The sequence below is a fragment of the Acomys minous genome (genome assembly GCF_964271855.1).
Source record: "Acomys minous genome assembly, chromosome: 2".
Lineage (NCBI taxonomy): Eukaryota > Metazoa > Chordata > Mammalia > Rodentia > Muridae > Acomys > Acomys minous.
In genome coordinates, this window is record NC_140484.1 from 52,974,112 (window position 1) to 52,997,210 (window position 23,099).

Below are 23,099 nucleotides of genomic sequence, written 5' to 3' on the forward strand. Positions count from 1 at the left end.
CACAGGCCGGGCGTGGTGGCGCATGCCTTTAATCCCAGCACTCGGGAGGCAGAGGCAGGCGGATCGCTGTGAGTTCGAGGCCAGCCTGGTCTACAAAGTGAGTCCAGAATGGCCAAGGCTACACAGAGAAACCCTGTCTCGAAAAACCAAAAAAAAAAAAAAAAAAAAAAAAAAAAAAAATCTGGCCACTTCTTACCAGCTCCACTCCCCACCGTGTCACCTCTTTTCAGGCAGGTTTCATTAGCCTGCTGAGGAGCGCTGTTTCAGCACCTGTCTGCTTCCCCAGCTCCACAGACTGTCTCCACTTACAGCTGCAGTCATATTTACAAAACATAAGTTCAGTGATGTCAGTCCTTAAAGCTATCGATAGCTTCATGGGTCCAGGGCTGGGGCTGACAGTGGGCAAGATGGAGGCGACTTTGGAGCAGCATTTGGAAGACACAATCTATTGTTGGAGTCCTGTAGACAGACTCACAAGGACTTAATCTGGGCTGCCATGGTACCCTATCGGATGCGCATGCTGGAGTGACACCTGTTCTAGCCCAACAGGCAGCTAGGCTAACCTCTGACCCCACTGACATCCCTGTGGTATGCTTAGAATCAGACAATAGTAACATGATCCAGAAACACAATGGCATCACAGTGGCAGTGCACAAAATGGCCTCTTGACATCTCACGTCAGCCTGTCACAGGGATTCACTCCTACCTGTGTCACCTAACTTGTAAAACTATTAAAGCGCCAGAAGTTAGATCATTCAAAAAATAAAATAAAAAAAGCTATCCATACCTCCTCTCATTGTAAAGTCCAGATTTCTTCCCACGGTCTACACTGTCCAGTGGGACTGGCCTGCTACCTGTCTGGGCACACCCCTTCTGTCTTCCCCTTGTCCCCTGTGTTCTGACCTTCATGTTCTTGTGCGAACAGTCTGGAAATGTTCCTGCCACTGAGCCTTTCTCCTTGCCATTCTTTCTGTCTAAGACACGTACACAGACATGAGCATTCTCTCCCTTACTTCGTTTGTGTGTTTTCAAATGCTACTGTACTATGGGGCTTTTTCTGTCCAACTCCTCCAAAATATCACCTTGACGTTCTCTGACGCTCTACAAAGCCCTCACCCTAATTTTACTTAATGTTGACTACCACAGGACATAACAGATTTTCAAGTCTGTTTGCCTATATTTTCAGTAACACCCCAGGGGGACCTATGTGCCAGGAACTCAGCAGCTGCTTATGAGCTGGGCATAACAGGCACGCTTTGCCGACGGCTACTCTGTGAAGGTGACTTAGAGTACCTGTCTAAGTACTACCCGGGGACACCTGAGGCCACTCAGCTTTTGAAAAGACTGCCTTAGGAAGACAGATGTGGAAGTCTGGTGGTGATACACAAGCCTTTAATCTCAGCACTTGGGAGACAAAGGCAGGTGAATGTCTGCGAGTTGGAGGTCAACCTTGTCTATATAGTGAGTTCCAGGACAGCCAGGGATGTTACACAGAGAAACCCTGTCTCAAACACCACCACCACCCCTCCAACAAAAGGGAGGTAACAAAAATCCTATAGTCGGCTCTCCTGCCTACTTACCTTTGGGGAACTGATAGCTACCACAGGGCCGTATTAAGGGACTAAAGGACAGACTTCAGGCTTCACGTACTTTATTGCAAGCATTACTGGGCTTCTTTATTCAAGAGCTCAGCCAGTTGTGCCCTCAGCTAGATGCCCAACACGAGGTAGGCCCAACACGAGGTAGGTCATCTGCCTACATCTGGCTTTATGCCAGACTGTGCTGGATTTGCCATACCACAGGTTAGGGTGTGGGAGTCTGACCTTTCGGTCTTATCTAGTAGTCATGATCAAGCCCTGAGGGACCTTAGCTTCAGCTGCACAGGTCCTCAGGCGCTTCAAAAGTTGTTTTTTTGACAGACAAGAGGCTGAACCAGGAAGACTTCCCAAGTCAGTCTGATGTTTCTCCAGAGCCGAGCCGAGCTGAACAATGTCTACTGTCCTCAAGTTCTTGGTGGCTAGGAGGTGCCAAGGGGAGGACAACCTAGGTGGTACCTCAGATTGGGTAGAGATGCCAGAGGCTGTGGAAGACGGGTGGGGGTGGGGGTGGGGAGGGGGGAGGAAAGCATAGCCAAGTCAGTTCTAGCCCTTGATGCCGCTTCACCAGTTCTTAGCTACTGTCATGGCTCTATGGCTCGGGTGAACACCGCAGTGCTCGTACATAGCTCCATGGCCCTAGGTATACTCTTCCGCACCAGTGGCTCATAGAGGCCAAGGTTACTGTAGAGATCTGTCTTGAGCCAAGGCACCTAGAAGCGCCTTTTTGCTTGTCAGGAAGGACCCCCTAAGCCTGTACCCATGTCTCCAAGTCAAAGCAGCCCCTATGCAGACAGAGAGTGGCAACTCCTGGAGAAGGCCCCAGTTCCCCTGAAAGCTGTCTGGCCTGTCCTGACCTGCATTGGAAGCGGGGGTCTTCAAGGTGTGTCTTCAGCACCTGGTGCACCTCTAGGGGAGGCTTCAAGCCCATCTGCTCTGCCCGATGCCAGCGCTGCAGCCGTGTGATGCCTGCCACGGAGGAAAGAAGACTCAGGACAGGGAGAAGAGTCTAGACTAGAGGATACAGAGGGCAGTTTCTTGAACCTCCAGTCTCAGGAGAAAGGGTCCAAGAGTTAGGCAGGCACCTGGCTTACTTTTGAGACATCGACGACAGAACTGGTTCAGAGATGTGCCTGATGGGAAGGGCTGGAGGTGGGGTTCTCACCTGTGCAAGGCCCATACTGCCAGGCCAGGTCAAACTGCCTCAGCAGCTCCAGCTCTGCTTCCTCCTGGCTGAAGGACTGGGTGTCTTCCCCTGCAATTACACAGGGCTTCTCAGGCTCATCCAGGCCTTTGCCTTACCCTGGACTTAGAGCTGTGCCACTGTATCCTGGCTATCTCCTCACTGGTCTGCCTTTGCCATCTTGCAGCTAGACAGCTCGCCGGAAGTGCAAGACAACGCTAGCTTCCCCTTCTAGCCAACACACACACACACACACACACACACACACACACACACACACACACACACTTCTTTCTGGTGCCTGCATGTCTTTCTGCCACCCCCACATTTCAGAGACCTAGTTCGGAAGCCAGCTCCCTCTTGCTGTGCCCAAAGGGCCCCTCCCTCTTCTTCACAACAGGGTAGGAGTCAGTGATGAACCGCTTCCGACCCATGGCGGCCACCCAGGCAGGCGGAGCAGGAGGCAATAGCGGAAAAGAAAACGCAGGGCAGCGGGCCTGTGAAAGACAGCTGCTGAGAGTGAGAGAGAGGAGCAGAGAGAGATGGGCCAGCGATGGACAGACAAGTTGACCCAGACAAGCAGAGAGAGGAAGTCCCTAGGTTCCAGGGGATGACGCCTGTCTTCCGCCCCCACAAGCACACAAGCCTCAGAGACCTAAGCAAATGACAAGAGGCCTTTGCGGGGCGGGGCCCTAACTCTAGCCAATGGCAGCCGGCAGGGGGCGGGGCATCTGCGGGTTCGCAGTGAGGAGGGGCTAGGCGGAACCAAGGACCTGTCAAGATGCCCCAGACTTCACCACCTCCTCTAGTCCCTCATTGGTCTACTTGGGTCCCTAGGGACCTATAGAGAGTTATCCTCGGCCTCTAACTTCCCGTTTTTCCTTCCTAGGCAAATGTTCTTTTCAGCCTCACTAATCCCCGTGGCCAGTTTGTAAGTCCCCTGAGCCCTGCTGGAACCTTTTACTCCTGCCGGTTGGCCCCCAGAGTGCTGTGGGATCTGATCTGTAGGCCCAAAGAGTTTGGACTAATCAGGCCCTTCCCTGGTCCTAAGGCCCTGGGAGACCTGGCTGGAGGAGCCCATGGGCTCAGAAGGCTCCTTTCTCACAGCCTGCTGGCAGAGACACTGTCCACTCAGCCCAGGCATGCGGCTGCTGTCCTCTGTCAGGTCCCACAGCCTGTCTCTGTCCACTTGGACAGAAGGTTCCATTCCAAGCAGGACGCCGTGAGTCTAGTCCCCACTCCCCATAGATTCAGATCCCCAGTTCTTAATCAACAGATCTGCTGTTTCTTCCAAATGGGTACTTGAGCAAAAAACAATATCAAGAACCCTAACCTTTATGAGGGACTTGCCATGTGCCAAGTGCTGTTTTAAGCATTTCCCACATACTAACTTAAAAAAAAAAAAAAGTCAGAGTTTTTTTTTCAAGTGGGAAGTGTAGGTAACTTGTGCCCTGGGTTCTAGCCTTCCTTGTGCTCCAGAAGCTTCCAGGCTTACATGGTCGAGGGACATACACAATTGTCAGTCCTGGGCAGGAGGGCAGGAAAAGAGCTCCTCAGAGCTAAAAGAGGATGTTAGGCATTGGGAGAAGACCTCCAGGAGGTGGATTTCTGTAAACAGTGCCTCTCAATTCTCTACCGTGACCTTTGTCTTGGGGCGCCTGTCATCGCTGACTCACCCATTCTACCACCTCCCCCTCACCAACTTCCTGGCATCGGGTGAAAGTGCTGGCCAGTGGGAGTCTGGGAACCAGCGCTGGGCTGGCCCAGCACTAATCACCCTCTGGAGAGCCCATCCTTCTTCCTTCCAGGGCACAAGGTCTAACGATGGCTGCTGGGAGGCCTTTGCCCTCCTTTCCTGAAGCTCTGAGATGTGGCGTAGGTCTGATTCCCCACGCGTCTCCTAGACAAGTGCGGCCCACATATGAGGAGAGGGGGAGTGAGGGAAGGGACAGAGAGGGTTCTCTACAAGAAGGGAAGGCCACGGGGTCAGGTCTAGCCGGACAGTGTGCTCTACAGTAGGCTAGTTCCTAGGCTCCATGGGACTGACCACTCCTCCCTAAAAGGGCCTCAGAAAGGGGCTCAGGGGCTGTTCCCAAAGGTATGTGGCACCCACTTCCTGAGTCCACAAAGCCCCGAGGGATCAGGGAACCATGGGTGGGGCAGACCCCTCCTCATTCCTGGTCCCTCCCACCCCTGAAAGCTGATAGCCGTGGGGCCTACACCGCCCAGGGAGCGTGAAATGGGGTGTGCCACTGGGCTGCCACAGCAGCTCCCACTGCTGCCTGGGCCTAGTCCCCTCTCTTCTTTGGCACCCCTGACACCCTGACCTGCTCTGTGGATCCCGGCTGGGCCATCTCTACCTGCTCCCCCCACCCCCCACCCCAGTTCTGCCTGGCTCAGGCCCAGCTAGCTTCTCCCACGCTGTCTGGAAAGATATTTCCCATGGGCCTTAGCTTCCCTCAGCCCCTAGAGATCCAGAGTACTCTGCCTGAGTGCAGAAACCCTAGCACTGCCTTCTGGCTGGGATGTGAGGGAGCTCTTCCTAGGATGCTCGTTCTCTTCTCCCAGTCAGCACTGGGACCACCCTGGCCTGCTGAGCATTAGATGGTTCTCTAAGGAGTTTGGAGAACTGACTAACCCTCGGCCTCCTGTCTTTGCGTGTTTTCCTTCTTTCTTCCCTAACCTTATCATTTCCCCTATTACCTAGAACTCTGCCTGCTACAGGCAGCTTCCTGGGCCCATCCACTAAATTGCTGTTCAGTTCTGAGAGTAGAGACCAGGCTGGTGGTCTGTGTTGAGGGCTCAGTTTTGTCTTGTATTAGAAATGTCCTTGGGCCAGGCATGGTGGTGAACGCCTCTAACCCCAGCACTCAGGGGAGGAGGCAGAGGCAGGTAGATGTATGTGAGCCAGCCTGGTCTACAAAGTGAGTCCAGGACAGGCAGGGCTACACAGAGAAACCCTGTCTTCTAAAACAAAACAAAACAAAACAAACAAACAAAAAAAAAAACAAAAAAAAAAACAAAAAAGAAAGAAAAGAAAAAGAAAAGAAAGAAAGAAAGAAAGAAAGAAAGAAATGTCCTTGGTCAGCACTGTCCTCAGAAGCTGGTGATGGACCTAGAAGAAGTTAACTGTTGCACCTCGGAAATACCTACAGGAAATAATACCTACAGGAAATACCTACAGGAAATAATACCTACAGGAAATACCTACAGGAAATAATACCTACAGGAAATAATACCTACAGGAAATAATACCTACAGGAAATACCTACAGGAAATAATACCTATAGGAAATACCTACAGGAAATAATACCTACAGGAAATAATACCTACAGGAAATACCTACAGGAAATAATACCTACAGGAAAGAACACCTACAGGAAATAATACCTACAGGAAATAATACCTACAGGAAATAACACCTACAGGAAATAATACCTACAGGAAATAACACCTATAGGAAACACCTACAGGAAATAATACCTACAGGAAATAATACCTACAGGAAATAATACCTACAGGAAACAATACCTACAGGAAACAATACCTACAGGAAATACTGAAGTTCAAGGTCAAAGTCCAGGGGAGACCAGCTTGAACAGAAGAACACACACACACACACATCCTGAAATCCCCACTCTCCAGGGTGAGAGTGGTCATGTGGAGAGAGCCATGTAGAGCTGAGAAGATGGACAGGTAGGAGAGAGGGCGGAGGAGAGCAGCTGCACAGGGCTGGGAGCTCTATCCCATTTCTTTCCTCCTCCTCCTTCTTCTTCTTCTTTTTTTTTTTTTTTTTTTTTTTTTTTTTTTGGTTTTCCGAGACAGGGTTTCTCTGTGTAGCCTTGACTGTCCTGGACTCACTTTGTAGACCAGGTTGGCCTTGAACTCACAGCGATCCGCCCGCCTCTGCCTCCCGAGTGCTGGGATTAAAGGCGTGCGCCACCACGCCCGGCTCTTTCCTTCTTCTTAGCACCCCCTCCCACCTCCTCAGGCCCTGCTACTCACTCTGAACTGAAAACCAGTCCAGCCCAGGGGATTCTGGGCAGACAGAGGACACCCCCAAAACGTGTTACTTATGCTGCCTTCATTTCACCCCCCTTCCTCCCAAACCCCCCGCCCAGTGCCCTGTTCCTTCAGGAGCTCCTCGCCTCTCCACCCTCTCAGACACAGCTCCTCCGCCTGGCATCTCGAGTTCCATGGGTTTAAAGGGCGAGGGAATAGGAAGTTGTCCCTGGTCTCTAGCGTCCATGAACTTTCCACACCAGCTCTGGTCAGCTCCCCTTTCACCCAGCCAAAGGTTTTGAAGAAATTCTGGGAAGATCTGGAAAAGTGCCCTTCTGGTCATCCCTCACTTTGGCCACCAGGTGTCAGACTTTATCCAGGAGGAAAGAAATCTTAGTCCCTAGGAGCCCTCTCCCCGAGGTCAAGGCAAATTGAGGCGAGACCTCCAAGTTATCTCTGAACTAGCCGGGCCCAGGACCCTGTAGGCTAAGATAAGAAGGACCAGGACTCAGACACACAGCTTTCTCACAACTGCTCCCTCACTGTCGTTGTCACTAGTCTGCTGGCAAGGGTTTTGTCCCCAGCTAGTGCATTTGTGTACCAGACAAAACACTCTGGACCTCTAGGGGCTGAGGAAGATAAAACCCACGGGAAATACCTTTCCAGACAGGATTGAGAGGACACAGGAACGTTTATGGCTCCAGAGAAGAAGGGAGAAGTCAGAGGGACCTACCACCAGAGTGTGCAGCGCCCCGAATTGCTGACCTTTGTGTTCTCGGCTGAGGGAGCAGGGGGCTGTCCTCTGCCTCCCCATTTTGGGTAGCCCTGGATGTGAATGTGGCTGTGTAAGATGGGTGCTGGTGAGGGGTCCCTGAGTCCTGGCTGTCATGTCCTTCTCTGATGAGGTGTGGTCATTTGCCTCTACCCAGAGCCGCCTCCGGGAAGCTGCCTTCTCTCCTGGGATGGGGGGGGGAGGGGGTTCATCTCCTGGGCAACTTGGACACAAGGGCATTTCCAAGCATGTAACATGGCAGAGGTTTCCAGTACACGTGCGGTCTCTGGAGAGGACAAGGGGGACGTGAACCCCTTTCATCTCCACTCTTGCTCCTGTCCCCCTGGGGGGGGGACACAGGACTGCTGGGGGGGGGGCACAGGACTGCTGGGGGCAGCGCATCTAAACAAGAGGTGGAGGCGGGGTCTAGAGAGGGTACTCCCCAAGGCTGAGCACCAGCAAGACAGGCATGATGAAGTCAAGAGAGGAGGTCCCCTAGAAATGGAACCCTTGAGCGTTGTGAGCCACTGTGCCAGATGCCACAAGCAGACAACAGAAGGAACAAAGGCACGGGAGGGAAGAGACACTTCCTTTGGGGAGCACTGGGGCTCATACACACAGAAAGCTAGGGTGGGGGCCACGGGGGCAGAGAGCACTTCAGAACTCTGGTTTTTTCCTTTCCTTTCCTTTGTTTGTTTGCTTTCCTGATTTGTTTTTTGAAACAGAATCTTGTAGCTCAGGCTGACTTTGAATTTACTATGTAAACCAAGGCTGGCCTTGAACTCCTGATCTTCTTCCCTACACCTCCCTAGTATTAAGGTTACAGATGTGTGCACACCCACTTGGGTTTTTAACATACCTCTTATAATTTCCAATCACAGTGACAGGGGCTTTGGCACCGTATCCTACAGAGCATCCCCGTGTTCCTGTGGGAGGGCGAATAGCTCCTGGTGGAAGAGAATGTTGTTTCATGTACATTTTTGTCTCAGAGATAATGAGGTGTCTTTGGTCATCTAAGTTACAAAAGTTACAATCTTGGGTTGTTGTTAGTTTGTTTTGTTTGCTTTTTTTGAGACAGGATTTCTGTGTAACCTTGGCTGTTCTGGAACTTATTCTGTAGACCAGGCTGGCCTTGAACTCAGAGAGATCTGCCTGCCTCTGCCTCCCGAGTGCATGGGCCACTAGGCCTGGCAAAAGTCAGGGTGTTTTGGTTTTTTTGAGATGTTATTTTTGTTTTGTTTTGTTTTTCTAGGGGTGGTGGGGTTGAGGCACTTGGATTTGAACCCAGTGCTTCAAAAACAGCAAGTGGGCTGGAGAGATGGCTCAGTGGTTAAGAGCACCGTCTGCTCTTTCAAAGGACCCTGGTTCAATTACCAGCATCCACATGGCAGCTCACAACTGTCTGTAGCTCCAAGATCTGACACCCTCACACCAATGCACATAAAATAAAATAAAATATTAAAAACAAAAACAAAAATAGCAAATGCTCTACCACTGAGCTATATTCTTAGTCAAATATTTATTACCTTTAATTATGTGTACTTGTGTGAGGGTGTGAGCACATATATGAATGCAGGTTCTCACAGAGGCCACAGGCGTCAGAGCCCTGGAGCTGAAGCCACAGGCTGTTGTGAGCTGCTCTGTGCATTCTGGGAATCAAATCCAGGTCCTCTGCAAGAGCAGTTTGTGCTCTTAACCACTGACCCATCTCTGCTCTGGCAGGTTACAACTCTTAAGCAAGGTCTTAAGAATCAGAAGCCCAGCCGGGCGTGGTGGCGCACGCCTTTAATCCCAGCACTTGGGAGGCAGAGGCAGGCAGATCGCTGTGAGTTCGAGGCCAGCCTGGTCTACAAAGTGAGTCCAGGACAGCCAAGGCTACACAGAGAGACTCTGTCTCGAAAAACCAAAAAAAAAAAAAAAAAAAGAATCAGAAGCCCAGGTATTTAGAGGTCAAGATACATATCAAGACTACCTGGATCCCTCAGGTATCACAAAAGCAGAGCACTGTCCAGCAGTCCTGTGTCCTGAGGGGGAAAGGAGCAAAAATGGAGATGAGCCAGCGGTAGTGGCGCACGCCTTTAATCCCAGCACTCTGGAGGCAGAGGCAGGTGGATCTCTGCAAGTTCGAGGCCAGCCTGGTCTACAAAGTGAGTCTAGGACAGCCAAGGCTACACAGAGAGACCCTGTCTCAAAAACAAAAACAAAAGAAAAAAACAAAAAGAGTGGAGATTAGAGTGCTTGACTTCCCCCTTGTCCTCTCCAGAGAGCACGTGTATATTGGAAACTTCTGTCATGTTACGTGTCATGTTACATGCTTGGAAATGCACTTGTGTCCAAGAAGATGCCCAGCAGATGAAACCCCTCACCTAGGAGAGAGGGCAGCTTCCTGGAGGCTAAGAGCATACTGAGGCGGCTCTGGGTAGGGGCAAGCTGTTTCTGGTTTGGTAGGAAATGACACAAAAGGGACTCATAAGATGCTAAAATCCCCTGGGTCTTCCCTGTGGCTGTCCAGCAAGCGTTTGTATTCCCTGCTTTTTCTCTCTTCAGTCTGTACCCCAAACCTCTCAGTTCTTCAGCTGCCAGCTCCACACGTGGCAACAGTGTGTCTAGACCCTGAGAATATGTGTTCACCTTGCTTTCTTCACCCTCCAGCTTTGCTGGACTCAAAATTTGGTGTCTGCCTCTCACCTGCAATCTCAGAGGGTCCTGTGGGTTGTGCATGGTGGCACATGCCTATAATGCCAGCACTTAGGACACTAAAGCAGGAGGATCACTGTGAGTTTGAAGTGAGCCTGATCTACAGAGCTCCCTATATCCACAACAAACACGTGCCTGTGGCTCCTAACTGCCCAGACTGTGTGCTCTCCTCTAGTGTCTTCTCTCCGGTTCTCCAGAGCGAGAGACTGCTGATCAGCTCTCAACTTCTAAACTCTTCAAAACTTTTGTTTTGGACAATCTTTACATCAGTTTAAATCAAATTACTTAGGACCTCACTGTGTCAGGCATTATGCTAAAACATTTCTCTGGATGCATGATTGAGCAGTCCTGGAGCCTGCCCTCAGAATACTGTGTTCCTGAGGAGACTCACCTGTGTCCCACCCAATCACTGCTGTCTAAATCTTCCTGCCCTTTGAGTATGGTACAGAATCCCACCCTGTGCCTTTATGCAAAAGGTGTGTGGAGCACTTGCTGTGTGCCAGGCACTACACACACATCACTGCTCTCAGCTTAAGCCTTTCACCTCATCAGGTGCAGCCCTCATCTGTCCAAGACTTACATTTGATGGATCGGCCTGCCTGACTTCCTACCTTTCTTAGCATTTATCGGTTCTTTAGTATTTATCGGTTCTCTTCTTCTATCATGTGGGTCCTAGGGATAAAACTCGGGTTGTTTGGCTTGGCAGCAAGCACCTTCACCCACTGAGCCATCTCATTGGCCCATTGCCTAGGTCTTTCTACATTTAAGCAAATCTGCCTCATCATTTTCCGATATATATGTGAGGTCTCCCCACTCGCCTTTCTAGATTGCTTGTTACACACTTACAGGATACATAACAGAGCACCTTTAGGTTGGAGGCCTGAGCTGGGTGCGACCACAGAGCACAGAGCACAGAGCACAGAGCACAGAGCACAGAGCACAGAGCACAGAGCACAGAGTACAGAACACAGAGCGGTATACGCTTCTTAGCCCAGCACTGCAGAGGTAGGGGCAGGAGTGTGGTACATTTAAAGGCAGCCTAGGCTACAGAGTGAGGAAAAAAGCTGGTGTGGGGGAAGGAAAGGGAAGAAGAGGGGGAGAGGAGAGGAAAAAACTGAGGTGGGACAAAGGAAGAGGGAAGGGGAGAAGGAAAGATGGAACAGAGGGAGGAGGGTGACTAGGAGCCGTAAGGAACTCACTGGCTGATACAGCATGATCTCCTGAACACTGAGAAGACAGGGCCCTGGCTTTCCTTCCTGTCTCCCTCATAGTTCCTTGCTTACTGATTTGCATATCATAAGCCATGATATATTTTGCATGTATATAGAGAAAGCCTGATGCCCTATGTGTGTCTTATTAGGCAAAGGGGCAGAGTTTTCTGAGTGTCTTGGCCCATAGAAGCAGGGCATGTTCTACTTGGGCCAAGTGACGTGATGCTGAGGCTGGCTAGCCATAAGTGGTCAGAAACTCCTCCCTGCACCCTCAGCTCACCCTTTACTAGGGTTCATGTCCTTGCTTGTCCACTGCATCATGTAAGTGGCCTTTTAGACCTTATTATTTCAGGGAAGCTTCTCTTTCTTCCCAAGAAGATTCAAGTTCCACAAGGTGAGGTGCCAGGTTAGGTTGCGTCTTCTTTTGGTTTCAATATACCCAGCCAGTATGGTGAAGGACAGGTAATTAGGTCTTTAAAGTACCTGTCATCTGACCGGCACTGTCATTATTTGTTACTTCCTTGCTTAAGTCATTTTCTTTAGGAGGCTCTCATAAAATATCTGTGTGTTTCCTGGGAGCAATTAACCCATTAATTTGCCCGGTAGCTCGGAACTAGAATGTCCTGACTAATCTGTAGTTGCTGCAATGGCTGCTGCTGTAGCCAAATACTTTTAATGCTTCTATTACCCCTCTTCAACAATTGCATAGACGTTTAATTATCCCCACTTTACAGATAGGGAAACCGAAGACCAGAAAACTCTGTCTAAAGCTATCCAGCTAACAGGCTGTAAAGTGAGACTGACGTTTAGAGTATCCCTCCCATCTATCCCATTGCCTAGCAGTCCAGTAAGAACTCTCCTCCTCCAAATAGGCTTTTACATTGCAGCATAAGGAACAGACCCAGAGCAAAGAACACTGGCTCGGCTGCTGCCCATCACCCTGCCTAGAAGAGTGAGGTGAGGGCCCCAGCAGGCAGCCACTAATGGAGCCTGGGAAAGCTTGGGACTGAATGTCAGGGACTAGTGATTAGGAAGTCAGAGGGGAGCATAACAGGCCAGACAAATCTGGGGGACCAGTAAAGCAGTCCAGAGGCAAGGAAGGCTGGCAAACAACATGAACCACACACAGGTATGTGGGAGGACAAGGCATTGTGGGTGTGGCAAAGGGGAGAATGGGTTCCAGGAGTCTGTGTGGCTCCAGGGCAGCAGAAAGAGCCTGTACTCCAAGCCTCCCGCACCTCTATGGTGTAAGGAGACAGAATCACAGCAGGCAGGGCGAGGATCACCAACAATGTATCCCAGTTAGATTGCCAGGCGAGGCAGAGTCCAAGTTCTGGGGAAAGCATTTTATTTGTTAATACAAGAATAGAAATTCTGCAATAAATATCATCTAATAAATAACATCTTCCAAATAAATAAATATTAATACAACACACTTAAAGAGTCATGAGTGGGTGGGGCTGGGGATAGAGCCTGGGGGAGCCACCCCCTCACCCCACAATGCTACTGCAATGTAAACTTTCAGGAAACCCTGTGGCTGTGGCTGTGCTGTGGCTGCCCTCCCCAGCCCAGGCAACCACAGATACCCTGGGAAAGGGGGCAGAGAGGAGGCACCGAGATGTCGGCAAGAAAATTCAAGGCAAGGTCCTGGTGCTCAACATGGCTTCTGTTTTCCACCCTGTGCCATCATTTGCCTTGGTGGCAGCTGGGTCTGGTCTGTCCCTGCCCTTCTCTTTCAGTATTCCATCTTCTGTCTCTAGGCCACACCTCCAGCATAGCCCCACCCCTCCAGCGTCTATCACACTCTTTAGACTGGCCGTCTTGTTTCCTGAACTGGACATGTAGTTACTGGGGTAAGGGAGCAACACCCATCCAAGGAGAGGGAGGGAAGCCGAGGGGCTTTACCCCAGCAAGGCACATGCTGCCGTGGCCCCTACCCGTGCCCTCCAGGTGTGCTTCTGCAAGTGCCACATGAGGAACTGAGTGGGTACTGGCAAGTGGCAAGCAGAAAGCAGGAGGCGGGAGAGCCTTTACGCCCACCTGAGCCATTCGGGTCCCTCAAGCGTTACTTCTGTGGAAACAGGCCGGAGCAGCGGGCACCTTTTCCCTAGACCCTAGGATTCTAGGAGCTAGTCAGGAGACAGCTTATCATGCTACGTTCTTACACTCCCCGTCCAAGGCTGAGGAGGGCAGAGCTCCCACTGTCCGTTTCCTGGCTCAACGAATGTTGGTATGCAGGTTTTTCCAACCCAGAAGCACAGCTGACTGTGGCTGGGGGTGGGGGGAGTTAAGGGTCAGAGATCAGAAGCCATGGGCCTCCACGTGCAGGGTGACTGAAGCTGCTGGAGGTGGCATCTTCTTCTTCAGCCGGTTGAAGTCCTTGGCTGAACGCCACAGCCAGGTCTGCAGCTCCTTCAGCAGCCAGAAGTCATCCATCTTCTGGAGGAAGTCACTGTGGGCAGGGCCAGGGGCCCAGGCTGGCTCAGTCCCTGGCAGAGGCTGGGGCAGTGGGTAGCCAAGAGCTGCCATGACACCTGCAATGCTGCCTAGCAGACCCTGGAGACTGGTACAGAAATGGGCCAGACTACGCCGTAGTTCAGCTGTGGCAGCTTGACGGTTGAGGCCACGCAAGTAGCACAGGAGGTGGCTGTAGGCCTCATAGTTCTGGGTCAGCCGTAGCTTGTCATTGAGGCTTCGCCACACTTCCAAGTTGACAGTGGCCCTGGGCAGAGTCTCTGCCCCTAGCCGAGGAGGATTGAAGTCAGGCTCGTTGAAAGGGGGCCCCAGGTAGTTCAGCTGTGAAAAGGAGAGGGCGATGGGGAAGGAGGAGAGCAGAGCTGCCAGCTTGCCCCTGGCATGGAGGCCTCTGTTCACAGAGCTCCTGAGCTTTTCCAGCAAGCGTGGCATTGGCATGGAGGTGACAGATGGGGCTGTCCTATGGAGAGGTGCAGAAAGAGAAAACCAGGAAGGAGCCTCTCGGGCAGGGCGCGCTGACTGGCTGGGCGGAGAGTGCCCACCACAGGGCAGGGGAGAGAAGAGGAGGAGCCAGGAGGCCAGGCTGGAGAGGTAGAAGGTGGCCCCTGAGAGTGTAGGCCAGGGAGAGCTCAGGAAGGCAGCAGAGCTCCGCAGGGCAGCCGCAGAAAATGCTGCCAGGTTTGTTGAGAAGGAGATGCCTGATGACCCGGGACAGACCGTCGGTCGCCTGGAAGCCAGATTGCAGGGGGTTAAGAAATGAGTAGGTGGAGAGGAAGTGGAGACAGGGTGTAGACGACTCCTTCAAGAAATTTGGCAGAGGAAATCACGAGAGAAAGGGTCGGGAACCAGAGAGGGTAGCAGACTCAAGCAATTTTCTGCTGGGGAAACCAGCCAGTATCAAAGGCAAAGGGATCTGGTGACACTAAAACTTCTCTTCAACAGGCCCAGGCCCTCAAGCCAAAGGGACAAGGGACAGTAATGTACTCAGCAACATCCCAAAGAAGAGGGTTCAGTTGCTAGAAGCAGGGTTGTAAAAGGAAGAAACTGAGGAAATCTCAGAAGAGGCTAGGAGGAAGGGCATGGAAGGCAGCACAGCCTAGGGAAAAGGGCAAAGCCCCTGCCAATGCCTCCGGGGAACAGCCTGAGGCCCAGGGAAGGGGACGTGGGAGATGTGCAACTGGGAGGGGAAGAGAAGAGGGGCGAGGCCTGGGGTAGGCAAGGGCCCAGGGGGAGGTTCACACGCTGACAAGCACAGAGACAAACTAATTTCCTCGGTGTATCCTGGGGCTGGAGCCAGCTCCCCCGCCACCCTCCTCCCCTTCTTCCCTGGCTCAGGAGTGGGGTCTGGGATGTGGAAGAGGAACACGGGAAGAGGGGCCTGTTCCCCATGGTCCTCAGCGCCTCAGATCCTCTTCCCTTCTCTTCTGGGCTCTATGAACATCTCTGGACTACCCTCAAATTCTTACGGTAGAGCCATCCTCCATGCCCTAACCCTTGACATGACTGCCCTACATTCTTTGTAGACCCCTCCTCTGACCCGTAAGAGGCCTGTGAAGGATGGGGGAGGCAGACAGAGGGAGGGAGGCCCATGGGTCTAGAACAACAGGGCCCCAGGTCTGGGGGTAGAGGCGAGCTGGAACACAAGCATAGAAGGTGGGGCCCCCCTATCCCCACCCAGCCCCGCCCTTGCAAGAGACACCACAACACGGTGTAAACAGAGGAGACTTCCCCAGCCCCCAGGGGGAGGCAGGCAGCTGGGCTGGCAGCCAATGGGGCAATGGGCCAAGGCGGGTTCGAGGCCTGCCCACATGCCTAGTCCTGGGGCCAGGATGGGGGTGGGGGAGGCACCTGAGAGGGAAGGGCAGGAGATAGGCCAGTGGAGAAGCTGTGTTGACCCAAAGGGCCTCTCATCACCCCATCATTCATCAGGACCCCTGTACCATGCTCTCCCTTCCCAAAAGCCTCTGCTCCCACTCTGTCAAGTGACCAAAGTAAACCGGCATACTCACATAGGTCCCAGCCAAGCTGCGGAGTTGGTGCTCCAGGTAGCGGGTGAGGTCATAGGTTTTCTGGATGGAGGGGCCAGGGCCTGGATCTCCTGTGCGATTAAGAGCTGGCACTGCAGGGAGGTGCCACAGCACCGTGCATAGGCAAGCTAACATCCCCCACGAGTCCCCTGTGGATAGGATGGGCAAGAAATATGAGGGAGGGCCCTGGCCCAAGCGGGGGAACAGCTGGCAGCCCCTCAGGTGTCTGTCCCCACCTTGGGCTAGGAAGGGGGGGGTGAGAGTGAGAGACCAGATGGGAGGTGGAGGGGGTGGGGGAGGGGAACACTGCTGGTCCAAGAAGAGTGTTTGTGAAGGTATGTATGCAAAGACAGAGTCCTGGCATCTGTGTCTATCAGTAGATACTTGACTGCATCTGTCAACTGAAAGTCTTTGGCATATATGTGCCTCTATGTGCCAAATATGTATGCATGCCTGTTTTCAGAGGGGCAGGCCAGGCTTTAGGGACTTTGTGTCAGTATGCTATAGTGCCAGCTGTACTCCAGCCTCTTCCCCCTGTCGTCTAGGCACACTGCAGCAAGCACTAAGGGTGGGAATATGGCACATGTCAGCTCCAGGAAGCTGTGAGCAGTGAGCCCTGGGGGAGAGTGAGAAGAGAGGCAGCACCATGGGAGGGAGGAGTAGTGTTCCAAGGCCATGGTCAACTGAAGGGGCCAAGAGGGTTTGCAGAGTAATAAGTAGTGGAGGGGGGCTGGAGAGATGGCTCAGTGGTTAAGAGCACTGTCTGCTCTTCCAGGGGTCCTGAGTTCAATTCCCAGCAACCACATGGTGACTCACAACCATCTATAATAGGATCTGATGCTGTCTTCTGCAGGCAGGGCAGTTGTACAATAAATAAATAAATAAATAAATAAATAAATAAATAAATGTGCTTCTTAAAAAAACAAGTGGTATATACACTAGGGTGTTTCCTGGGTGTTGTGAGGGTAGGAGGGGGTTGGCTGAAGTTCAGGGGGTCATAGCAGTCCCTTTACTACCAATGAAGAAGTTTGATTCTCTCCACTACTTCTTTTTCCTGTAGTGCTAGGATTAAACACACGGCCTGTTCATGCAGGCAAGTGTTCTATCACTAAATTACAGCCCCAGCCCTTCTCTTGTTTTTGAGACAGGGTCTCCCTAAGTTATGCAAGCTGCTTGTGAATTTATGATCCTTCTGCCTCAGCCTCCCAAGTAGCTGGATTACAGGCTTGTACCAACAGGCATGGCCAATGTCTCCCCTATCTTTGTCTGGGAAAGTATCAAGGGGAAAGATGGGAGTTTAAGGAGGCAGGCTGATGCACAGAAGACAGTGGAGGGTTTTATCACGCCAGGAGCCAGGAGTCGAGGCTGGGAGAAGGGCCAGACTCAGGTGGGAAACATGCTTTTCTAAAGGGCTTCTTAGTGAGGCCCAAGATCAAAATCAGTGCCCACCTGGGCTAGGACAGGGGCGGGTGTGATTAGCAGTGGGCGAGGTTAGGCTGGAGGACTGACTCCGTTAGTCTTCACATTTCAGATGAATTTAGACTTGGGATTTGGTTGAATGAGTGTGGTTGAGATTTGAATCCAGGAGGGGGATGTGGTTAATAAGTCTGGGCAGGCAGAGGGTTTGCTGGGACCAAGATCTGTGGATGTGTTGCTTTACACGTCAGATAGAATGGTGTTTGGCATGTCACAGAAAGCAGGGCTAGTTTGGGTTTTAAGCTTGGATAGGTATGAGATCAAGTGGCTTCTTTCTTCTAGCTTACAGATTTTTCTATAATGACACGTTTCGTTTCGTAGAAACAAGCGACAGGCTTAACAATCTGACTGCATTGAGGCTCAGGATAGGGTTTGGAGTTAAGAAGGCATGAAGGCCAGATCAGGGTTAGAGTCTATCCTAACGCTAAGTCTTTAGGGCTTTAGAGGTTACTATCCAGGACCGCTGGTCACATTGGAACACAGGAGGCAGCTGAGTACTTTTGCTATGGCACAAACACTCAGTACAGACTATCCGAGGCTTGACTAGCTGACTGCAGGTGGTGCACGAAAGCAGTGGGTATCCTGTCCTAGGAACTCTGGTCTTGGGAATGACAGGGTCTTTGCTTGAGTGTGTGTATGTGTGCGTGCCAATGCTTTCATACGTGTGCAAGTTCACATGTGTTTTCTGATAGTAGGGTCAGACACTTAACTGCTTCCCGGGCAAACAGGATCCACTTTCCTCTCTCCCATCTGCAGCCTGTGTTCCTTCCTTGGTCCTTTCCCTAGGTCTTACCTAACTCTCTGTTTTTTCTTTCTAGTCCTTGGTCACTGAATCCCCAAGTACGTCCAAGTCCTCCTCCTCTGTACCAAGCCCTGAGCATCTGGCTACATCCCCTGTCAGATGCTGTGGGTATCATGTAGGGTTGGAGACTAGAGCCATGGCGAGTGGCTCTTCCAGCTCAAGACCGCTTTTAGGATGGTGGAGTATGGCTTTGCTGGAAGTTAGTGGCATTGCCAAAGTCCTGCCAAAGCAGAAACTGGAGGCTTGGCTGGCCTTTTCACCCCACCCTGCCTGAGGCAGCCCTGTCATCCAGGATCCTGACTAGGCTCTGTCTGTCCCATAACAGGAGGTACTGTCAGGAGCCCAGCCTGAGCTTGTATCCCCCTCCCTTCCTGTGCCCTTGGGACACCCCTGGGGAGAACAGCTCCTTCCACTGGGACAACAAGGGGGGAAAAGCCTTTGGATAAACAAAAAGCTAAGTCATCTGGGCAGAAAAACGGCTCATGAAATTAACCAGACAAGGCCGGTGTTTCCAGGAATATTTCAGTTCTGAGGTAACTGTGTCACTGCAGGCTGGGGGGTGGGGGCACACGGAAGAACAGAAGGAGCCTACTGACCAGTCCTAGAGAGAAGCGGAAAGCAGCACAGGAGTCACAGGGATCTGAGTTGAGGCCAGCAGAGGAGAAAGGACAGGTGAAGGACAGGACTCTGCACTGTCCTGACAGCCCTGCTCTTAGGCAAGATGTACCCATATCTCAGGCGGCTCAGAGAACACCTGAGCTCAAGGTAAGCACAGCCAGGGGCTGCCAGTGCCCAGGGCAGGTTACTAGAGCCCAGCTCTCGGCTTTCATCTCTAGCTCATGGTGTGCAGGTGGACCCTACAATCAGGCTGCATCCCAGTCCCCTCCCCCAGCCTTGGTCCCCAGCCCCAGCCCTGCCTCTGGCTGCTGCCCACTGATTGTTTACATCCTCTCCTTGTGTTTATAAATCCGGCTGAGCACGTGAGGAGCTAATGAGTGCAGCTCACGTTTCCTGCTTCAGCACCCCTACACTCCCCATCCTGGCCCCTGCCAGGGCCAGCCCCTAATTCTATCCAGATCCCTGGGCCCTGGGAAACTAGGCCCCCCTCATGAACACGCAAACACACACACACACACACACACTGCCTTAGCTCCAGCAAGCCCAAGGGCCACCCCCACATGCTACACAGGCAGGCCTTCAGCCAGCCTCCCCTCAGCTCCTGGCCCATCCCACAGGCTGACCACCCTCAGTGAAGGTGGGGGGCTCAGCAGCACAGATGTCCAGGGTAGGTGGGGGAGACTGCACCTGGGACTAGGGGCTAACAGCTGTGAGTCCTAGACGTGGAGCCCAGGAGTCCTACAGTCTAGGCTAAGTATGGGAACCAGAAGGAAAGGTCATGCTCTTAGTCCAGATCAGAACCAGCATGTGGGTGACCTTGGAAGGGTCCGCTGGAGGGAGTAGCCTAACAGGTGGTGTGAGACCAGGGGTGCTACTCAGAGAAAGACCCACAGAAACCTAGTCTTTCTATCCTCAAGCCTGGCTGCCCCTTCACTTTCGTCTTTCCTTCACTTCTGCCTTCTCAGGTTCTCTTCCCCCAGAGCTGGGGAGGAATGGAAGCATTCCTGGAAGGTAGTGCTGGAAGCCAGGAGACCTAGCTCTGCCACAAACCATCTGGTGACGGTGGGCTTCAGGAGATGGCACTGTGCTTGCTACAGCTCCCCCAGCTCCATCTCTGTGTCCTTCCCAACACCCCACCCCCCCTTTTTTTTTTTAACCTTCTCTTCCCTTTAGTCCAAAGATAGAAGAAACCAGGGTCAGAGAAAGAAGCAGAGGCAAAGAAGTCCTTTCCGTGTGAAGTCAGTCTAGGAGTTGTGGTTTAGACAGAGGGAAAAGCTGCTCCAGTGTGCCACAAGAGGGCTCTTGGTCTACTCTGGGAGATGGGAGTGAAGCCACAGTCAAACGGCTGAGTAGCCCACTGAGGCCAGAAGCCACCAGTGTGTGTGTGTGAGTGTGTGTGTGTGTGTGTGTGTAAAGGGTGTTGTGGTCCAGAGTACGCAGGAGGGTGTGGAAGGGGCTGCAGAGTGTGCAGGATCCAGATTGTGAACAGGCAGGTGAGATTATGGGAAGGAATGGGAAGTGTCAGGAATCAGTAGCTAGTGTGCAGGGCTTGCAAGAGTGTGAATTGGTCACTTCAGTGTGCAGCCGGGGCCCATTACTCCAGTCAGCAGACGCTCTGGGGCTGCCCGGTGACAGTGGCTGCCTTTTCTAGTTGTTCCTCCTCTGCCTTGAAATGTGGGCTACAGGATACTGGACCTAGAAGGAGTGCACCTTGTCTGTTAGGGAAATAAGACCTTGTGTCCCTTGTGGGGCGGACTGATGGCAGTGTGTACCAGACTGAGACTGATGTCTGTCAAGGACAATGAAAGCCAGAGATTTCCCCTTGTCAGACTCCGGGAGGGAGAGGTGCGCCTGATGGTTCCAACCTCCAGTCTCTAAGATTTGGACTGCAGCTGCCATACATCCACCGTCTGCCCCCCTTCCTCTTTTGGCAGGTTCTTCCTGTCCCTGGGCTCTCCCAAAGGGAAGCCTCCTGAAGCCCAGTGTAATAGAAAGGTAGGTGAGAACATGGGTGCGGGAATTTTGGAGAAGCTGCGCGGACTTGGCTTGAAGGGCTCAGCCCCGAGAACGCGGCGGTGGGAGTTGGCAGTTCACTAGTCCTACCTCCTCGACCGTGACCTCTCGATCCCGGACCCCTCCCGTCAGCGGTGGCGCCTTCCCCTTGTGTGGCCCCGGCGCCCCCGGCCCCGCCCCGCCCCCGTCCGCTCCCTTCCCGGCGGCGGCGGCGGGGGCGGAGGCGGGGTCCGGGCGCCGGGCTTCGGGGCTCGGCTGAGCCATTGCCCGCTCTGGCGCGTCCACTCCTTGCCCGGCCCGCCCTCCTGCCAAGGGCCGCCTGGCCAAGCAGCCGCTCGAGGGGCTGCCGGCAGCTCTCGGCGCTCCTGGGCAGCTGACGGACTTTTTCCTGCTGGGTCCGGCGGGGCTGCGTCTCCCCCCCCCCCCAACTCCCTCCTGCAGTAATCACTCCCAGGCCACCGTGGGCCCGGGTCTCCGGTCGCCCCGCCGTGCCGCCCCTACCTGCCTCTGCCTCCTGGGCGGTGGGCAGCATGGAGGGCTCGGCCACGCCGCGCGCAGCGTACTAGCCGGGAGTCCCGCGGCCCGGCCGCCCGGCCCAGCTAGCCTTGCTCTGCCCTCCGCCCTCCTCCCTCGCGCCCTCCTCCCCTCCCCGCGGGCCGAGGAAGAAGTTCGGCGCGGCCCGAGGTGTCGGCCTCCCCTCGCCTCCCGCTGCTCGGCCGCGGGCTCCCCCTCTACCTCCCTCCCTCCCTTTTCCTCTCCTGGCCCCCTCCTCCCTCGCGCCGCGTCCCCCCCCCCCCTCCTTCTCCACACCCTAGCTGCCCGCCTCGGACTTGCTCGCCCCGACTCTGGCGCGGGGCTCTGTGTCCGTGGGTTCCCTGGGACCCCGCCTCGCCGTGGCTCCAGGTGGCCGCCTGTCCAGGTTTGAGGGTTGTCCAGACTCCCCGCCGCGCTCTCGGCCACCTCCCGGCTCCGCCAAGCGGACTCCAGGAATGCCGCGTCCCCACCCGGCCCCTCTCGAGGGCGCCCGACCGTACCTCCCCAGCCCGAGCTCTGCTCCCCGGCCCGGCCCCGGTTTGGGGCTCCAAGGGTGGGGAGAACGGGAACCGGATCTCACTGCTGCTGGGCGGGGGCAGAGGCCGAGGCCTCGGACGCCTGGCTCCTACCTGCTCGGAGGTCCATGGGGCTGGGGGCCGGGCCGGCCGGGCGCGGCTCCTCTCCCAGAGGCTGGCGGAGTGGGAGGGCGAGCCGCGGCTCCGGCGAAGCTTTAATAATCCCATCCGCCAGGCCCACTCGCAGGTTTTTTTCTCTCGGTTTCGCATTTTTTTTTCGGTGTGGGACATTCTACAAACTTTTTTTTTTTCTGACGTGTAAAGCTGTAACCACAAATTGTAGCAGCCCTCCCCGGGTGGGGGGAAGAGGGGGGAGGAGGGAAGGGAGGGCTTCTGAGGCTCCTTTCCCTCCCACAACACTGAGGGGGGGTGAGGTGAGGCAAGGCTGTGACGGTACCACCCTAGGCCTCCTGGGGGAGGGGGCAGGGAGGGCATCGTCCCTCTGCAAACTCTTGAGAGCTTGGAGAGGGAGCTGGCCTTGGTGTAGGCTTCTTTCTTGGTGTGAGCCAGGGCATGGTGGCCTCCTTCCCTCCGCTCCCGGCGGGGTTTAGGGTCCCTGTGCCCACCCTACCTCTGCCTCTTCATGTCTAACCTTCCCTCCCCCTCCCACTTGAGTAAATGCAATGACACATTCTCTCAAATGCCAGCAAGCTGGCCTCCAAGCAAGTGATGGTGTTTTTCCTGCTGCCCTTTGTCTGGGCTGACCGCCCCCCTTGCCTATTGTCCGCCACTTGTCCCATTTCCAAAAGCTAGAAGTGAGGCGCCAGGGACTGAGGCAGGTGACTAACCAGCTCACAATGCCCCCTGAGGAGGGGAGAGGGGACCAAGGCCCAGCTTCTCACTCGAGTTCACAAGGGTTTTCATTCTTCACAGTGACCAGGGAGAGTGCACATGGGTGGGGGATTTGTAATTCATTAATCAGCACAAGGCACCGGACCAGTTTCAACACCAGAGGCGTCACGGGTGACTCAGCGGGAACTTGCAAATTCAAGGCCACGGATAGACCCAGCATCCCGTTTGAGACATTTGGCATCCTCTTCCCTTTGGGGTTTCGGGTTGTTGGTTTTTCCGGTGGTGAGGTAGGGGTGGTTTGGCAGTGAACACTCTCCCTCCTTCCCC

At 53.6% G+C, this 23,099-nt stretch overlaps 3 protein-coding genes across 4 annotated transcripts; 1 reads left to right on the plus strand and 2 right to left on the minus strand.

The window, feature by feature from the left end:
• Nucleotides 1-20: 20 nt before the first annotated feature.
• On the plus strand, nt 21-1,542 carry LOC311579698 (ragulator complex protein LAMTOR5-like). Its single transcript, XM_084750477.1, is given in 3 exon segments — nt 21-442; nt 444-462; nt 466-1,542. Coding segments are annotated over 3 exon segments (321 nt in total). The 5' UTR covers nt 21-344; the 3' UTR covers nt 670-1,542.
• A 92-nt stretch (nt 1,543-1,634) lies between these two features.
• Nucleotides 1,635-3,423, minus strand: POLD4 (DNA polymerase delta 4, accessory subunit). The gene is made up of 4 exons (XM_084750502.1): nt 3,116-3,423; nt 2,761-2,850; nt 2,453-2,564; nt 1,635-2,080 (listed from the first exon to the last, which is right to left on the minus strand). The coding sequence occupies exons 1-4, from the start codon at nt 3,210-3,212 to the stop codon at nt 2,056-2,058; spliced, it is 324 nt and encodes a 107-aa protein (XP_084606628.1). The 5' UTR covers nt 3,213-3,423; the 3' UTR covers nt 1,635-2,055.
• Nucleotides 3,424-12,785: 9,362 nt separating this feature from the next.
• CLCF1 (cardiotrophin like cytokine factor 1) lies at nt 12,786-22,282 on the minus strand. 2 transcript variants are annotated; one of them, XM_084750421.1, is made up of 3 exons: nt 22,035-22,282; nt 15,945-16,111; nt 12,786-14,256 (listed from the first exon to the last, which is right to left on the minus strand). In XM_084750421.1, the coding sequence occupies exons 1-3, from the start codon at nt 22,048-22,050 to the stop codon at nt 13,762-13,764; spliced, it is 678 nt and encodes a 225-aa protein (XP_084606547.1). In that variant the 5' UTR covers nt 22,051-22,282; the 3' UTR covers nt 12,786-13,761. The 2 variants fall into 2 exon arrangements, with proteins under 2 accessions (XP_084606547.1, XP_084606548.1); XM_084750422.1 differs by lacking the exon at nt 22,035-22,282 and adding an exon at nt 21,906-22,016.
• Nucleotides 22,283-23,099: the final 817 nt, after the last annotated feature.